This window comes from Lutra lutra, chromosome 16 (assembly GCF_902655055.1).
Source record: "Lutra lutra chromosome 16, mLutLut1.2, whole genome shotgun sequence".
NCBI classification, from domain to species: Eukaryota; Metazoa; Chordata; class Mammalia; order Carnivora; family Mustelidae; genus Lutra; species Lutra lutra.
In genome coordinates this window covers 44937962-44956960 of record NC_062293.1, presented here as the reverse complement: position 1 = coordinate 44956960, position 18999 = coordinate 44937962, and the positions used below count along the sequence as shown (strand labels likewise).

Sequence of the window (18999 nt, the reverse complement as noted above, 5' to 3'; positions counted from 1 at the left end):
CAGAAGTCTCTGACTATTGCATTAAGAATCACAGTCATCTGTGACTCTTCTCATTCCCACATCATTATTCAGCCACTAAATCCTCAATGTTCTTTCTGTGCCTCATCACAAAAACTGTCCCTGTCTACTCATCCTTCAGGCCCTCCCTGGAGCTCTGCACCAGAAGTGACTGGTTTCTCCATTCCCAGTACCTTCCATCTCTCCCCATCACATATCCTATCTTTCCTAAACAAACGGAGCTCATGCAAAGGATGCTCAGGTCAAAGTCACAGGGATCATTATACCCAAAGTTAATGTGCCTGAACTGTAGCCAGGGGCAGCCAAAAAAGGACAAAACATGCTATGGTAGGTTTTGGAGTTAGGCAGCTCTAGGATTGAATCTCAGCTCTTCCACTCACCAACTCTGTGTCCTAGAATAAGCTCCTTAGCTTCACTGAGTCTGTTTCCTCACCTGTAAGATGGGTAATCACGGGGCACCTCGGTGTCTCATTCAGTTACGCGTTTGCTTTGGGGGCCAGGGCCCTGGGATCCAGACCTAAGCCCAAGGCAGACGCTTAACCAACTAAGCCATCCAGGCGCCCCAATATATAAAATCTTAAAAAAAAAAAAAGGGTAATCATAAAAATAATAATGATAATAAAACCAAGTTGATTAAGTTGTTGTGAAAGCTAAATTAGATTACTTGTATCAAAGGATATCTATGACAGTAGCTGGCACCCTGAAGGAGCTCAACGAACATCCATTCTCTCTCCAGTCCCTCCCCTTCCTCCCTTTAGCAAAGCATGAGCCAGGAGAGCAAACTGCTGGAAAATAAAACATCTTCTAACTCTCGCTCTTCAATGAACAGTGGATGGTGCTGAGGCAGCACATCCTTGGGGAAAGAACCACAAATCTGAATCCCTCTCAGATGACAGACAGCTGCCTCTTAAAGCCTACTGAATTCTGCGACAAAGCACAAATATTCATATTTTCCTTCTGATGAAAGGGTTCTGTTCCTCTGACCCCTCCTTTGGTAGTTAAGGCCCGTAACACTGCCTGCCTGGGAGGAGGAACAGAAGAGCTGACGGTAAGAACAGCAACAACCGATTCTCACTCAGGGGCTGTGGGTGTCACACGTGATCTCATTTAATCCCCACGATCCTGGGATGTACCCAGGACTATTGCCTCCATTTTACAGTGATGAAACCAAGGCACAGACGGGTTCGATGACTTGCCATGGTTTGTAAGTAGAGGGGCTGGATCCCAACACAGGCAGCCTGCCTTCAGAGGTTGTGCACTGCGCTACTCTGTCAAGCTGCCTGTCCCCCTCCCACTCCATATCCTTCCCTATCTTGCCAAACGGCCACTGAAAGAGAGCTGCAGGATACACAGAAAGGTGACAGCAGTTCTGATCCTGTAGTAATAAATTAGAAGAGGATGTAGGGCAAGAAGACTGTAAGGATTCGGGAATTTCTGTAACCAAAAGAAGTGGGGGGGGAAATGACATTAGCAATGACTTTAGTCACAAGCCTAGTACTATGCTCAGTGCCCTTCATACATTTAATTTTCCAAGAGTCATTTAAGGCAGGTGTTATCGTACTTATTTTGCAGCTGAAGAAACTGGAATTCAGACACAATTCAGAGATACGACACTACGTGGTCAGAATGCGAGTGCAGGAGCTAACATTTTATGGTGTCCCTTCACGGAGCAGGAGTGGGGGAGGCTGGATTCCCAATGAGCAGATAGGCCTCCTGTGTACATCACCAGGGAACACAAATTTGTCAAGGGAGAACTTAATCAAAACCATAAGCACGTATTGTGGCAGGAGACGCACCCCCCCCCAGATCCAGTAGCAGTTTTCACGCTACACCATGTTACATATCGTGTATCTCAACTGAGAAATATACAGCATATAAAAATGCCAGCGAAAGGAACCCGAAATGACTAGAAAACTATTTTGGGGAGAGAAGAAGAAAACTTTTCCCATTTAAAAATAGGGCTGCAACTGCAGGGCAGCTGGGAGGGTGAGTCACCGTATGTCTAGCAGCTCCTCTTGAATCGATCTGGAAGGTATTCCCAGGCCTTGATTCAGAGATGTGGGTGCTGTGGCTGGCAGTGAGTGGGAGAAAAAGCCCAGTAATGAGAATGACAGGACAAGAACTGAACTTTCTCTTCGAGTGCAAGAAAGTTTGGAAGAAAACGAAACTCACCATTTGCTCTGATTTTTCTGCTTTGTCTTTGATATCTTTGATTTTGCCGAAGAGTTGCTGAATAGCTTTCTGAGCCTCTTCAAGTGCCTAGAGTGAGAGAAATGAATGACAAACATGAAGCAACACAAGATAGCACCAGTCATTAACCCATAATCATGTCTAGTTTCAGAAGATAACTACCACAAAGCTCTCTGGATTCACTATACTCGTGTAGACAATTTCACTGTGCCCAAGCGGTAGACAGACTCTAGCATTCGGATACAGGCAAATACACAGGATTCTTGCCAACCTGAATCATAAAGTTTTAATTTAAAAAACGATCTCCCTCCATCCATCTCAGGGATTACTACAGGTTTTTAAAAAATTTTTTATTTTATTTAGTTTTATTTTATTAATTTATTTATTAAATTCTATTAATTAACACAGAGTGTATTATTAGTTTCAGATGTAGAGTTCAGTGATTCATCAGTTGCATATGACACCCAGGGCTCATTACATCACGTGCCCTCCTTAATGCCCATCACCCAGTTACCGCATCTCCCTACTCACCCTCCCCTCCAGCAGCCCTCAGTTTATTTCTTATAGTCAGAAGAGTCTTATGGTTTGTCTTCCTCTCTGATTTCGTCTTATTGCAGTGTTTCATCCCTTAGGGATTATTACATTATTGATAACAACACATAAATAAGACATGCGTATTTGTGCCTTTTTGTGCATCTGTTTGTACACGCACACGTCCATAATAACCATCAAACCTTATAGAGAGACACAGGTGGCTGTAAGTTGGGAGAAATTCTGAATCTTGCAAGTTCCAGCAGACAGTACTTTCAACAAAATCAACCATCCCTGGGGATTCCAGAACTGTGGCAAACCTTACAGACGTTTCTAGTACCCTGTTTAGAAACCTATGACATGAAGTTAGAGACACTTAAAACTAACGGTGAGGGGCACCTGGGTGGCTTAGTGGGTTAATCAGTGCATCAAAGCCTCTGCCTTTGGCTCAGGTCATGATCCCAGGGTCCTGGGATTGAGCCCCGCAAAGGGCTCTCTGCTCAGCGGAGAGCCTGCTTCCCCTTCTCTCCCTGCCTCCCTCTCTGCCTACTTGTGATCTCTGTCAAATAAATAAATAAAATCTTAAAAAAAAAAAAGTACCACACCAAAAAACAAACTAATGGTGAGCCAAAGGTTTCTTACTGGAAAACTGAGAAGATGCCACACATTAAAAGTACGCTAAGCCATGGTCAAGTCTGTGAGTAGGGGAAGCAATGTTCTCGGAGTTGTCAGGGTGCTAAAACCACACACATGCAGAACATTTGTACTTGGAAAAGATGCGGCAGCCAGAACTCACACTGCATTTCATCAAACATATTTTATTTACGCTGGACTGAAGAGTGGCCTGTCCCAACCAGGCCTCACGAGCCCTCTCTGAATGTAACGGTAAGGCCAGTGTAAGCCTAGAGCCGTGTGCGGCCCTCTCAGCCTGCATAGGGAAGCAGCCAGGCTCCCTGACAGCGCCACCCCACAGAGCCGAGACGAAGGGAGAAGGACAGAAGCCTGGACAGAATGATTTGGACTCCTGTGTCCAGCTATACCCAATGAAAAAGCTACCTCTAGACCACAAACTCACACATCTTCTCTTTGCACTTAAAAAAAATCCCCCCAAAACAAACGCGGGGTGGCTTCTTCTGCAAATTCCTTCCTGGCTGGAGGCAGGGTTTGTGCCTTCCTTTCCTTCATAGGTTTCCCAGGCTGTCCACTTCTGATACTGGGACTCCTTGTTGCTTCTGGAGTTCCTCGCCCCGTGTGTGGCTCAATCCCAAACAGGAGATGCACACACTGAGCTGTCGCACATGACTGTGTTACGGCTTCTCACATGCATGTCCAGAAGGTCCTCTGAGAAGCCGTTCCTTTAGCCCACTGTGGCTGAGCCTGAGGGGACATTATTCTGGCAGTGGCTTATACCCCCACCTGGGGCAGGCCAGGCTGGCACGTGTTCTCTCTGCTGGATCGCTTTACTTTTATCTACCAAGGTTTGTGAGCAAAGGAGTTTTACACTCGTGATTTCTGCCACCTGGACATAAGATCTTAATCACCAGAAGGTCTGGTCTTCAAACAAGAGTTGGCATTGCTCCTGGAGCCCCAAATTCCTAACTTGGGAAATGTTACCTACAAAGTAGGAAATGATCGAAAAACGAGACGGAATGGAAATGGGTCACACTGAGCAGCTTCTCTCAATCCCATTCTGTCCCAAGGGGGTGCCTCACTTGGCCATCTTTCCTCCCAGTTTCCTGCCATCCTGCCCTTCTCATTCTAGGACTCAGCACCCCCGAAACGGCTGTGGTGGTGTGAGAAAACCCTGTGTTTTCCAGCCAGCAAGCAGCAGTGTGAGGCCCGCCTCGGCCGTCTCACTCTGTGTGCAACTTCTCTGGGCATCTGTTTCCTCATCTGCAAAGTGGTGATAATGGCACTTACTTCCACAGTTCTGGGGAAGACTCAATGACGTAACAGGTATAAAAAACTGCACAAATATTAGGTTTATTTCCAGGGCTCAAGACGACCCAAGCAAATGCATGCTGCACCTCTGCACAGACACAAAGAGACACGCACATATAATGTCCCCTTGACCATGCCTTTCCTTCTCATTATGACCATGGGGCTGCCCACTATCTGATGCTTCCTACCCTAAGCCCCTCCCTGAGTGAATCCTCGTCTACTCATTCCATCTCCCCATCCCAAGAATTATCTTCCTCATTTCTAAAATTCACCTCCTCAAAACCAGCATATAAGCAAGAGTCTTTTGAGCGCTGCTTACTACCATTATCACCCAACTTCAGACTTCCTAAGATTATGACAAACCAAGTCCTACCAATATTAAAACGATAAAAAGGAATAAAAAATATCGAATCTCCATTTACAACCAAAGGAGGGAAGTTTCAAAATAAAATGTTCAACACAGCTACCAACAGTGTGCAAATCTCTGCTGTATCCCATGGCCTAGTTCAAATGCCACTTCTTCCCCTTCCCTCCCAGTGCCCTCGCCTGTAAACACGCATGCAGCACACAGTGGAATCAATTCATTCATCATCTGGGTGTCTCTGATCCTTTATGCATACTTAACATTTTTAATAATTTTGGGTGGGTATGTGTCTTTTGGTTGGACCATGACATTCCTAACAGGGATGGATGTATCTCATTCATTGTGACTTACTGGCACTGAAGGCAGTGCCTAGAATGCTACAGTAGGCTCTCAATACATTTATTAAGTTGAATTTTAAAATCCATCACGGTACACACACACACACACACACACACACTCCATCTTTGCTCTCAGGAAAGTCAGGTAACAAATACATTAACCACAGTAGTTCTGCCTGTGCCAGCATTTCAACTGCAGACCTTCTTTCAAGCAATATAATTCAGTTTTGCAATACTCTCATACTGAAAAAAATACAGGCTAATTAACCTAGGCAATGAGACAGGAAAATGTTTTACCTTGCTATGCTATCAAATTTTATAAAACTGTAGCTAGAGTAGTAAATTACTCACTCATATATATGTGTGTGTGTGTACACATATATATATACACACATAATTATGTGTTTTTCATATATATACTTTATATATATATGTATATAAAATTTCATCCACCCCAGACCTTCCATATATTCCTCTCCTCTCCACTTATGAAAGACATTTTTCTATGATTGTCTTTGAATAAACTATATTTTTAGATTATCTCAGATATCTGTAAACACTAGATCATAATTTTTCCTTCAGAAATAATTGCTAAATCATTGTGTTTTGGCCATGCTGCTCAGGAACTAGAACAAATTTTAATATCCACTTTATCAATCAACAAACACAATACTAGAGATGCAGGGATAAAAAATGTAATTCCTGCTCTCAAGGAGTTTATATTCTCATAAGGCAAATAGGATAATAAATAGTAAAAACATTGAGATATGATAAAGATATGTACAGAATGTTGTGGGAGCCCAGAGAGCCCATCGCCAGCACTAGCTTTTGTTTGTTCATTCATTTGGTAGGAGGAGAGAAAGAGAAGGAAGGGAGGCCACATATTCACCGTGAAGGCCACAACTTCACAAACTATAATTTAAGCCAGAATGTTTTAAAATAATAGTAGTAAGAATAGGGAGTACTTTAAAAATGCTATTTTAGGGGCGCCTGGGTGGCTCAGTGGGTTGGGCCGCTGCCTTCGGCTCGGGTCATGATCCCAGGTCCTGGGTTCGAGCCCCGCATCGGGCTTTCCGCTCAGCGGGGAGCCTGCTTCCTCCTCTCTCTCTGCCTGCCTCTCTGCTTACTTGTGATTTCTCTCTGTCAAATGAATAAAATCTTTAAAAAAAATGCTATTTTAATTAATAACTTAAATTAATAATACATTAATAAATTAATAATTTTAAAATGCTATTAAAACTGTTATTTTTCAAATCTATACTCTTGCCACAAATTCTCACTTTCCAGCCACAGGGACCTTCACTGTCTTGTGACTGAAGACAACCTCTATCTGAACTGTTACCCTGTCAGCATTTCATTAATTCATTCCTTCTATCATTCAACAAATATTTATTTAAGATTTTATTTATTTATTTGACAGAGAGAGAGCACACAGGGGAAGCAGCAAAGAGAGAGGGAGAAGCAGGCTTCCCGCTGAGCAGGGAGCCCAATGCAGGGTTCGATCCCAGGACTCCGGAACCAAGACCTGAGCTGAAGGCAGACACTTAACTAACTGACTGAGCCCCCCAGGTGCCCCATCAACAAATACTTACTGAGCATCTTCCATGTACCAGGTATTCCTCTAAGCACTGAAAACCCAATAGCAGATGAGACAGACATGGCCCTTCTCCCTGTCCTTAAGGAACTTACTCTGAGAAGTGGCATGTGGGGGAAGATATTGGAAAAAAAACAACTAACTGAAGAAAAGAAGGAGAAAATTTCAGAGAGGGACAGGTGTTTTGGGGGAACTAAGGAGGGCAGTGGGAGTGAGGGAGATTGTGGTCACAGAAGAAAGAACATATGAATTGGGACCTGCAGGATGAGGAAGAGTCTGGATTTTCAGATCTGGAGTAAGAGAATTCCAAGTAGAGAGAACAGCAAATAAAAGATCTTGATGCAGAAGACGACCTCGGTGTTTGGAAGGACCAAAAGTAAGGCAGCGGACGGCAGGGTCATCGAGTGGGAAGTGTCAATAATTTGGAGAAGCAGGCAGGTGCTGGAGCCTGGGGGGCCTCAAAGGCCTGGTAAAATCACGGGATTTTGTTCAAAGGGCAATGAGAAGCCACTGAAGGGTTTTAAAGGAGGGACTGGCAAACGGTTGACATGCATAAAAGACCACCCTGGCTGCTGTGTGGCCGGGACTGTAAGAGGCGGGCATGAAAGAAGAGACTGCTGGGAAGGGCTGGTCTAGGTGAGAAACAGGGCAGGTCTAGAGCAGGCTGCCAGCGGTGCTGGGAAGAAGCCGAGTGACTGGGATTTCTGGGAAGATCTCACCTGTGGGACTCACTGATGACTGAATGTGGCTAATGAGGGAAAGGAAAGAATCAAGGATTACTCTTTGGACTCAGAGCTCAGCACCGAGTCTGCCTGTCCCTCTCCCCTTGCTCCTACCGCTTGTGCACGCACGTGCGCTCTCTCAAATAAATAAATATTCTTTAAAAATTTATGTACACTAGGATTGAGAATTACCACTGATTTTGACTACAGGGACATTGCTGACGACCTTGACAAGAGCAGCTGCAGTGGAGTCAAGGGGATGGAAGTGGACTGTCACGATGTGATGAATGGAGGCGAGTATAGAGCAGGGGCCGCCACACAAAATATTTACTATCTGGCCCTTAGCAGGAAAAGGCTGCTTACCCCTGGTGCAGATTATTCTTTCAACACGTGTTTGCTATGAGAGGTGAGAAAAATGGGGCAAGAGATGGGAGTGAAGGGAGGACATTTTGAAGACAAGCAATGCTTGCACCTGCTAAGTGTGGGAATGATTCAACAGAAGAGGAGAAGCTGCTTCGGGAGGCTGGGAGGAAGGATGGTAATGGGACAATAAGAGAAGAGACAAACTTTTTTACAAAGTTCTGAGATTATTTAGTGTAGAAATGTTAGCTCTTGGGGCGTCTGGGTGGCTCAGGCGGTTGGGTGTCCAACTCTCGGTTTTGGCTCAGGTCATGATCTCACAGTCGTGGGATTAAGGCCCCGAGTCGGGCTCGGCATAGAGCTGAGTGTGGAGCCTGCTTGGCCTTGTCTCCTTCTGCCCCTCCCCCACCACTATTCACGTCTGTGCACGTCCACACACACACTCTCTCAAAAAAAATGTATTAGCTCTCAAATAAGGCTGTAAATGTCCTTTAGAGTGTAGACCAAGGACACGACTGGCATTCTTATATCCCCTACAGGTTCAGGCAATGACCCATTCTAGCTGCAAGAAGGACAGGCCCAGTTTCTGACTACTGTCTCAGTATAATTATTAACAGCTTCTTCTGGAAAATGACTCTGGGGACTGAGCATATATACGGTCACATCACCTACAGCATCTAACCAAAGCCAGAGCACAGCTGGAACTTGCCAAGCACTTGCCAAGTCATTAAAACTGTCACGGGGCACTTCCCAGAGGAGCAGCCATGCTGAGACCACTGCTCTGAATGCGGGGTGCTGACACCCCTGCCTTTCCCTAACTAGCAGTGGTTCAAAAACGCTGTACCACGCTTTCTGTAACTGTTCTCTACCTGGCAAATATGGAGTCTCATGCCCCTGATGCTGCAAGGGGTCAATAAATTCTAAACCCTCTGGAGTCTTCTAAAAAATGTCAGGTCATGGTATAAAAAAGCACTACCTGAAAGGCAACTGCCCACCAGCAAGGACTGGCTTTCTGGGGCACAGCTTGCACAGAATTCTGTGATATTACTGATCATGTCACGCACAGTGATGCTCTCATAGCATTACAACCATCTTCTAGCCAAATATCCTAAGACACATGACATTCAGCTGAGAAAGGCTAAAAGGACCAAGTTCAATACTTGAGTGTAAGGTCTGAAGAAGCGTGCACGATCCCTTCTCAGACAGTTTCCAGTCGAAGCTCCTTTCAATCTGGCATCCTACCAGAACTGTCTTTGCTGAAGGTACCACGTTTTTCTTCCAGCAAACAAGTAAGATCGACATAATCCTCCATTTCATAGTCTTAAAGAAAGATAAACTGTTGGCCAGATTTTTTTTTTTCAGACTGGAATACTTCTCGTTATAACAATGTACGAAGTTGGGGCGCCTGGGTGACTCAGTGGGTTGGGCCGCTGCCTTTGGCTCAGGTCATGATCTCAGGGTCCTGGGATTGAGTCCCACATCGGGCTCTCTGCTCAGCGGGGAGCCTGCTTCCCTCTCTCTCTCTCTCTCTGCCTGCCTCTCCATCTACTTGTGATCTCCGTCAAATAAATAACATCTTTAAAAACAACAACAACAACAAAAACAATGTACGAAGTTGAGGAAATTTAATACAACTCCTTTTCCAGAAGTCAACAGGGTTCTTCTGAAGCTCATTCCATTAAGTGCATCCATTCTCAACACATACCCTGATGTTTGCTATCTAATCTCTAATAATCAATGACATGGGAAGAGGAGTGTTTTGTCATTCAGAAGGATCATTAAGGACTTATAAAAGGTTTAGATTTTATTTTCAAGTAACACTAAAATACTTTTACTACCTGGCTAATCAGAAAATGTGCTGAAAGATTCTGGAGCTGTCCCTAGAAACTCTTTAAAAGAAAATGTGACTACTTTCCCATTCCAGGCTATATGTGGATTAAAAACAGAAGTAATCACCCAAAAATGTCTGCTTTCAATCTCCCCTTACTGGAATTTCTAAACCGAGCACAGGAGCATGGCTGCCACTCGAATTCGAGGGTGTTACTAAGTGGCAGTTACTACAGTGGTCCTCGTTAGAAACTCTAATTCTACCGCTGGGAGAGACAAAGCCTCCCACTGAGCTGGCTTAGAAGGCGGAGCAGAACCAATTAGGCTATCTCTGTATTTTTGTGCATCATTAACCATACCGTTATTCTTCATTTTCCTTGCCTCCCAAAGTAGACCCCAAACAGACCATACCAAAGCCACGTTAGGTCATGTGCACAGAAGACAAGCAGCATGGAACCTGGCGCTGCAGACTCTACTGCTTTTTGCTTTCATCTTTAAAAAAAAAATTTTTTTTCCAGAACTGTCATTTGCCACCTGTGTAGACAGAGGACATCTGAGCCAATGGAAATGTCTTGAGAAATTAATATCCCCTTTGGCTCTTAGAGGCATGTAATTTTGTAGTTTGCTCTATCAGAGAACTGTATCGCTTTTATCTTGTGAGTCCACACAGCCTCTAAGAGATCTGAAACCAAGATCCCATTTGTCACTACTGCAGGAAGGAGGAAAAGGTTAATCATTTTCAGAAAAAGTGGTATGGCTTCATGTTCCTTGGAAAAATACAGTGCTAATACTCAGGGTTCCTGGGAAGAAAGTTATATTTTCCCACTATTCTGCTATCGTTTCCGTGGCCCAACTTTACATCTGTCTGCCAGTTCCTTTCCTATTGTTTGGAAAAGCAGTGCATCATATTAGTAAAGAGCAGGGTTTTCGAACAAGCAGACTGAGATTTGAGTGTTGGCCTTGCCACTTACTGTGTGATCTCTACCAAGCCGCTTTACTTCTAGGAGGCACAAGCTCACCATTTCTAGAACAGAAGCTCCGCCCACAAAGACAATTTGTCAGGAAGGGAAACAGGGCTTATTTGTGAACACCTTTGGAACTGTCTACCCAGTTCCTTCCTTCTGGGAATCTTCCTCTCATCGTGTTCTTATGTAGTCTGCTGTCTCAGAAGCAGGCCTGGTCCATGCTGAGCCAAACAGTTTTCTTGTGATTTTCCAGAATAAATAGGCAAAGAGTGTTCACCTCTCTCTGGTGGGAGCCCCAACATGAGAAGCTAAGTTAGAGAGCAGCAAGGTTCCCCCGTAAGGGAAAGAGGCTGGTCTCCACATAGGGATGATGAAGCCAACACATGCAGAGAGACAGACAAAGAGAAAAATTCTGAGCATTATTCCAATCCCGGCTTCAATTGTTTGATAAGCTCAGCTGAGACAATACTCTTCCATGGTCTGACTTCAACTTCTTCAAAACAAGACACGAGTACCTTTCAAATAGTCCCCCTTTTGACCTAAGCCCGCTTGAACTGGGATTTTGTCTTCTGTACCCGAGAGAGTCCTGACAGAGGACTCAGTTCATAAGAGGGACTCACTAAATGGCCATTATTAATATTATTCCCAGATCTCCCAGATGGGAGTACGGTATTTCAAATGTGACTATCCCTTCAATGGCCAAAGGCTGTCGACCCATCCTTTAGCGTTTGTAAGTAAGCTGGTTAAGGTCAACACCTGCAGGCATGCACAGAAGAATGGCTCATGGATCAGGGAAACTGTACCTTTGAACTATGCTGAAAATGAGACATTCTCCAGGAAAAAAAGAAAAAAGTCTCAATCTTTTGTTCACTTCTTCAATAAAAAGTAAGCCTATTATATGTACTACGTTAGACACTGAGGAGAGAAGATCACTAGATGGGGACCCATCTTTAAAGAGCTCATAAGGGGGGCGCCTGGGTGGCTCAGTGGGTTAAAGCCTCTGCTTTCGGCTCAGGTCATGATCCCAGGGTCCTGGGATCGAGCCCCACATCGGGCTCTCTCCTCAGCGGGGAGCCTGCTTCCTCCTCTCTCTCTCTCTCTCTCTCTCTCTGCCTGCCTCTCTGCCTACTTGTGATCTCTGTCTGTCAAATAAATAAAATCCTTAAAAAAAAAAAATCTTTAAAAAAAAATTAAAAAAATAAAAAATAATAAAAAAATAAAAAAAATAAAAATAAAGAGCTCATAAGGAATACACATAAGAAATGGAAATAACTGTAAAATAATGACACAAAGAGGGCACATGTAAATAATGCTAGAATCATTTGGAAAGCAAGGGACATCTACCGGAGGTAGACAGCTAGGGATAAGTAGCCTTTATTTATGGAATGTCCCTTGTTTTGATACTGTCTGCCACCCCTGGCATTGCCAAGAGCTGTTGCTATGGAAACAGGAGAGGTGCTTGAAGAAGCCGCAGCGATAATCACAATGCAGCTCATTCCCCACAAGGGCGTCCAATAGTAGCGGAGACTATAGGAATCTCACAGCTATGGATGGCTGCATGTGCAATTTCCCCGTATCCTAGAACACACCGGGGACCTTCTAGGTCTGCCAGAAATCATCAAATGCCAGATGGGCACCCATGAGATGAGACTCGCTGGTGTCAACCCTAACTCCTCCACTGGCCGTTCAGAACCCTTAAGTATAAAGTGGTTTTATTCAAAGTACAGATTTCTTGCCAAGTTTGTGAACCAAATGAATGTAGAGGGCAAAAGGAGTAATTCTCACCTTATTTGTTAAAATGCTCCGTTCCACCTAAGTCACTTTTATTTATGATTTCTGCAAACCACATCCACTGAAAACATGAACCAGAGAGTTCATTTTTATTGTTTTTAGGAGACAAGCCAGAAGTGAGAATCTAAGACGAGACTGGGACACAAATATGCAGCAGTGCCCAAAGACTAAACACTGACCTTTTCCAGTTCCACTTCTATCTGTTATCGCCTGTAACTGAAAACAACTCAGCCCTGACAGAGCTGGGAGCGGTGAATGCATCCAAGCACACATCGCCCTGCAGAACTGCAACCTAGGGCACCAGCACACGGAAAGCAACAACCCCGACTGGCAGTGAGAAGGAAGTGTTTTAACAAATGTCTCGGCCAAACAAAAGGTACAGAAATTCAGTTTTTAGGAGATGGCGCACGCTTCAAGGAACCATTTGTCCAAGTTTAACGAAGGACTGCTTCCCACAAACAGCTCAGACTTCCCGGTTGCCAAGTTAAATTTGAAGCCCCCATATTTTACTGCTACTCTTTATTTTAGTCACTTAGAAACTCTCACCTAGATCATGAGTTTTTATTCAGAAGAAAATCACCTTTCGTGCTGACATCGGCTCCAGCTGATTTTTGGAGATACCTTCTGTACCAAATGCCCTTTAGGCTATGGACCAGACCCTTACCCCCAACCTTAGGGTTTCATCTCAATGATCTTCTCTTCCTATTTCACTGAACTCTCTCCAATACCTCAGGTGCACAAAGACCACACAGCTCTCTGTGTATCCCTGAGCTCTTCTTTCAGCCTGGTTTCCTGATCATGCTGAGATGGACCCAGAGGGTTAATCAGGCCACAGTCACTTTCACTGTTAGGATTCCTTTGGGAACCCCTTAACTTTTCAGGCTCTGAAGTAGAAAAATGTGGCTCCCAAATCTTCTAAAGTTTGTCACTCTTTCAAAAGAGAATTTGGGATGGGCAAGTACACAGCATTCTGGGAATCAGAAAATCTGGATTTCTGATTCACTGAGTGTGATTTGGGCCAAGTCACAGAACCTATCTGAGCCTGTTTCTTCATCTGAAAAATGGGGGAGAATAACACCGATATGGCTAATTCACACCTTCGTCAAGATCAATATGTGCAACAATATGTTGTAGAGGGTAAGATAAACATATTTATGTTGTAGTAAAACATTAGCATTATAGATCCAGACAAATGTCTCCAAACTTACCTTCTTTCAAAGCAACTCAAACGTGTCTTCACTTATAGTGAACCAATCAAGAAAGACCTACTAGTCTTATGACAATTCCGTCTTAATTCTAGAGAAGAGGGTAACTACAGGCCTGACAAATGTACTGGAACCTGGGGCTCCTGGGTGGCTCAGCTGGTTAAGCATCTGCCTTTGTTGGGTCCCCCAATAATGGGTCCGTGATTAAAGGAGCGAGACTGATACAAAGCAAAGGTCAAGCAAAGCTTTATTTCGCGCCAAGCATTGAGAATCAAACCGACTGTTCGGGGATCACCTCTTACAGAGAGGGGGACCCCTCCCTGCCTTACAAACTAACTTTTATAGAGCAAAGGCTATGTGTGGTTGGGCCTGGCCACACACAGGGGGCCAATGAGATTGTAACACACAGAGGAAGCTGCACAGTCATGCTAGGTCACACACGGGTGGCCAACTGAATTACAATTCACCCCATAGGAGCTATTTGAACTAGCCTATCACCTTAGTCAGAATTGGTGCCCAAAAGGCGGGGCCAACACTCCTTGGTAGCTAGGGAGACAGTATGCTGCTTTACTGATTGGATGTCTCCACCCACCTGGCCCACCCTCATATTTGGGCTTTGTTACCTGGGACTGGTTTCCTGGGCTTGGCTTTTAAGTAAGTTCCCCTGCGGGGGCAGGGTCAATTTAAATTTTACTGCATAAACAACAAAATGGCTGTTCAGCCAGGGTGGGAGCGCTCTGGCTGAATAGGCCCTTACACCTTCAGCTCAGGTCCTGGGATTGAGGATTACATTGGGCTTTCCTGCTCAATGGGGAATGCTCAATGCCTGTTCTCTCTCTCTACCACTCCCCCCAAATAAATAAGTAAAATCCTTTAAAAAAAATTGTACTGGAACCTGACCATAAGATGCTAATCTAGTCATCAGAAATCTCCAAAGATCAGAATCTCCAAGCATTCAATGAAAAAAAGAGTGCAGCACTTGGCCTACTACAGATGGTATTACCATATGAATAACAGCTGGCTATCTGTCCCTACTGCACTTATGAGACTGAGAACAAGAACACTTCAGAAGTATGACAAGGAAACAAAGGTGAGTAATTAAGTCTGAGATGGGGTAAAGACTCCTCAGAGTTCACTTCTTCCGCTTTATAAAAGGCAGTATTTGGATCATCAGATTTACTGGTCAGTAAGTCTAACTCCTATAAAAGGCAGTATTTGGATCATCAGATTTACTGGTCAGTAAGTATAACTCCAGAAGAAACTGTCACCCTTCTGGTTGGAGGCCATTATGACAGGAGCACTGATATGGTTTGCCTAACATCCATATTCTAGGTATCACATGTGATGCCTAGAGATGAACAGCATCTATCCAGGGTTTACAATATAACATGGAAACAAAGAGCCAGAAATCCTGGCATGTGATCCAATACTGTATGAAGGATGGTAAGTTTCTCACATGTTTTAGAGCTTTAATCTAGATGACTGTAGAGCACCAGACCAAAGCAGACTTAAAAAAAAAAAAAAAAGGCATTATCTCTAGTTTTGCAAAATTAATCTCCTTCTAGAGGAGACCTGAGTCCAAATTACAGGAAAGGAAATTTTATAGCTATATTACAGACTCACAGGGATTTAAAAATGGAAAGGATGAGAGGGCAACCACAGCACTGAACTCCGGCTGTTCTAAATTCTGCATTTCCATGGACAAAAAAAGGAAGAGGAAAAAGGAGGTCAAGTTCTTACACGAAGACAGAGTTTCAAATTTCCATCCATTGTTTAAACATATCTGAATGACTTATTGTGTCAAGGACCTGGAACCCAGAAAGCTTTGCCCTGTCAGCAATTTTTCTAATGTGCAGCCTCAAACTAAGGATGGAATTTTCCTTCCAAAATCACTAGCTACTAGCAGTCAGAAGCAAAAGTGACCTGGGTAATAGCCAGAGCAGTTACAGCAGTGATGAATGGCATTTTCCTCTTTAGATGCAGAGACTCTGGTTTAAACTTGTGACTGCCTTTAAAATGGAAACAAGCAGATGGCAAAGGTTACACTTGACCTTCTTGCTTGGCTCCAGAAGGGTGTCAATTTATATGGAGATGGCTCAGAAGAAGAATAAACTTCAGTGTTCCTTCTTGGCACACTATTTTCCTAAAACCATTTTCGGTAGTCATGTTGCACACAAGTGGGACTTCGTGTGTTTCTAAGGTCAGGGAGGAAAGAATCCAACTGCTGGACTTGCTAGCTAAAAGAAATAACCTGGGTAGTTTTCCTGGTTGGAGGGGACAGCATCACTGTTGGTAGGTACTCAACACAAAAACTTTTATGACTCTATGGCTAATCTGAAACACACAGTCTCTATGGAGTAAATGAAGATAAAATAGGAACGTATGCCTATCTAGTGGAAAAATAAATCTATTAAAGTTCAGAACAATGGGGGAAACACATGTCCAAAGAAATTAAATACTGAAATGATTAAAAATTACTGTATGATCCAGTGATTCAATGCCTAGGTATACACTAAAAGGAACTGAGAAGGGGGGACTCAAAGAGATACTTGTATGTCAATATTCGCTGCCATTTTTCATGACACCCAAAAGGTGGAAACAACTTGAGTGCCCAAGAACAGACAAACAGATACACAAAATGTGGTAGATGCATGCAGTGGAATATACTCAGTCATAAAAAAGGAATGAAGCTTTTGAATATGAATGCAAATCCCAGATTAAAATGCCAGAACTCAGCAATAAATTAAAGAGACAATATATAGTGACACAGCAGGTAGGGTTAAATATTACAAAACCAAACCAAGGGGTGCCTGGGTGGCTTAGTCACTGGGCACCTGCCTTCGGCTCAGGTCATGATCCCAGAGCCTTGGGGTCGAGCCCCATATTGGGCTCCCTGTTCGGCAGGGAGTCTGCTTTTCCCTGGCCTTCTGCTCCTCCCCCCACTCATGCTCTCTCTTTCACTCTCTCAAACACATAAGATCTTAAAAAAAAAAAAGGAAACAAAAAGCTAAGCTAACTGATGAGATGGAAAAACCGTACGATCACCAGTAGAAGCTGAAAAGTCATATGATAAATGTCTATATCCGTTTTCTGGTAAACATGCTTAGTGAACCAAGGTCACAGGTCTAATTCCTTAACAGATACAGAATCCAGAAAACAAGTAAACATCACAATTTGTGTCTCTTTGCTTAGTTTGTTGGCATTAGTGCCCAGCACATAGAAGGCATGCATTCAGTATTTACCGAATGAGTGAATGAACAAATATATTAATCAGAGTCACTGTCATAAAATTAAGAACAAACTCTCTGCGGGGGGCACCTGGAGGGCTCAGTCTGTTAAGCCTCTGCCTTCAGCTCAGGTCAGCATCCAAGCTCCTGGGATGAAAGCCCGTATTGGGCTCCCTACTGAGCCCTCCCCCTGCTTGTGTGCTCCCCTTCTTGCGCTCGCTTGCTGTCTCTTTCTCGCTGTCAAATAAATAAATAAGCCCTTAAGGAAAAAAAAAAAAAAAAAGAACAAATTGCCTGAGATCCCTACTTATTTAACACTGAAATATTACTCAGAAAGAGCATTTCTAAAACTTTTTATCTCAGGGTCCCTTCATATCCCTGGAAATTACTGAGGGCTGCAAAGAGATTTTGTTTTTGTGGATTGTATCTACTGATATATATACCATATTGGAAATTAATGCAGAGAAATTTAAAAACCATTTATCTATTAATCTATTTAAAAATAACAATAAGCTCATTACATGTTAACATAAAAAACATATTTTTATGAAAAATAACTATTGGGCACCTGGGTGACTCAGTCGTTAAGTGTCTGCCTTCGGGTCGGGTCATGATCCCAGCATCCTGGGATCGAGCCCTGCATCGGGCTCCCTGCTCACTGGGGAGTCTGCTTCTCCCTCTCCCTCTGCTGCTCCCCTGCTTGTGTTCTCACTCTCAAATAAATAAAATCTTCAAACAAAACACTCTATTCCCCCAAACAAAACTAATTTCTTAAAAACAGTGTCACTGCTTCTGTGCCTTTGCAATGATCTTCGGTGTCTACTGTAATAGAGGCCAGCGGGACTCACACGTATGCTTCTGTACTGACTCTGCTGTGATACGTTGTTATGGTTGAAAAATATGATGAAAATCGGGCTTCACACAGATAAGTAGTTAGAAAAGAAATAGTTTAATACCTTTTTCAGGTGCTTGCTGATAATCCTCCTTGAAACAACATCAAACCTTGAAAAGTGGTGGCTTCTTAACGATTAGCTGCAATGTGGAACCTAAAATCTTAATGAACTTCTCACACCATTCTACTTTAAAAGCCCTTGGTCAGCTGTGCTTTTGTCAAGGATGCAGAAAGCAGGAAGAGCACTGCTCTCATATTAACGATGAGAAAAAAAATAAATGGAAAAAATCTTAACTCTTCTTGAACCCATCAGAGCTGAAGGCAACCAAATATCCTGCAATCCAAGGAAGGCCAGGCTCCCCACGGACAAATGGGGACACCCATGGGCCACCTCTATGTGGCAGAGATATTCAAGGAGCCAGAAAGGCATTAACTGCAATTTCTCACAGATTACCAGGGGCCATTTGCTACTCACACTGAGCCCCACCACCTCCAAGTCAGCACAACAGCTGAAGAACCCGAGGCTCAGAGAAGCTAAGTAACTTGTCCAAAGTCACACCCAGTGGCATAGTCAAAACTTAAATTCAAAAGGTTTTTCACGTGACCCAGGCTGCCATCCCATGTTACATCGGTGACAACATCCAATCCCTGCAACGCTTAGAGAATTCAAAGGAAATGCTCACTCCTTCACTGTACACAAAGGAGAGAGAAGACAGCTGTTTGAATTCCTTACGGGTTGTCTTCAAATCACAGATTTTTAGAAGACAAGTGGCGAAGGGTTCCAATACTCAGCGGCCAAGTCACTCTGCCAAAACGTGCTGTGGAGGATCCTATGCAGTAAACGGGACAAAGCATGGTGCTAAGACTGGCCCAGTCTCTCTACAAGTCTTTGCCTCGACTACAGTCAGTAACTCTACAAACAGTCCAAACTTAACACTCACTCAGAGTTAACCTGTCAAGTAAAGGCAAACCAACCTTGACCTCTGCACCAGTGTCAGAAATCCTGGTTGGGGAGCCTCGATCAAAAGCAGGGA

At 43.7% G+C, this 18999-nt stretch overlaps 1 protein-coding gene across 2 annotated transcripts in view; it reads right to left on the bottom strand.

Annotated features, from left to right (window-relative positions):
• Positions 1-18999, bottom strand: part of VPS53 (VPS53 subunit of GARP complex) — a 137436-nt gene that overhangs the window by 98592 nt on the left and 19845 nt on the right. The window contains exons 1-2 of one of the 2 annotated variants that reach the window (XM_047706058.1): positions 4472-4482; positions 2191-2277 (exon numbers count right to left, since the gene is read on the bottom strand). In XM_047706058.1, coding sequence (XP_047562014.1) covers positions 2191-2193 — 3 coding nt within the window. In that variant the 5' untranslated portion in view covers positions 2194-2277; positions 4472-4482. Of the gene's footprint in view, positions 1-2190; positions 2278-4471; positions 4483-18999 lie in introns of those variants that run through there. The other variant, XM_047706057.1, reaches the window with a different exon arrangement.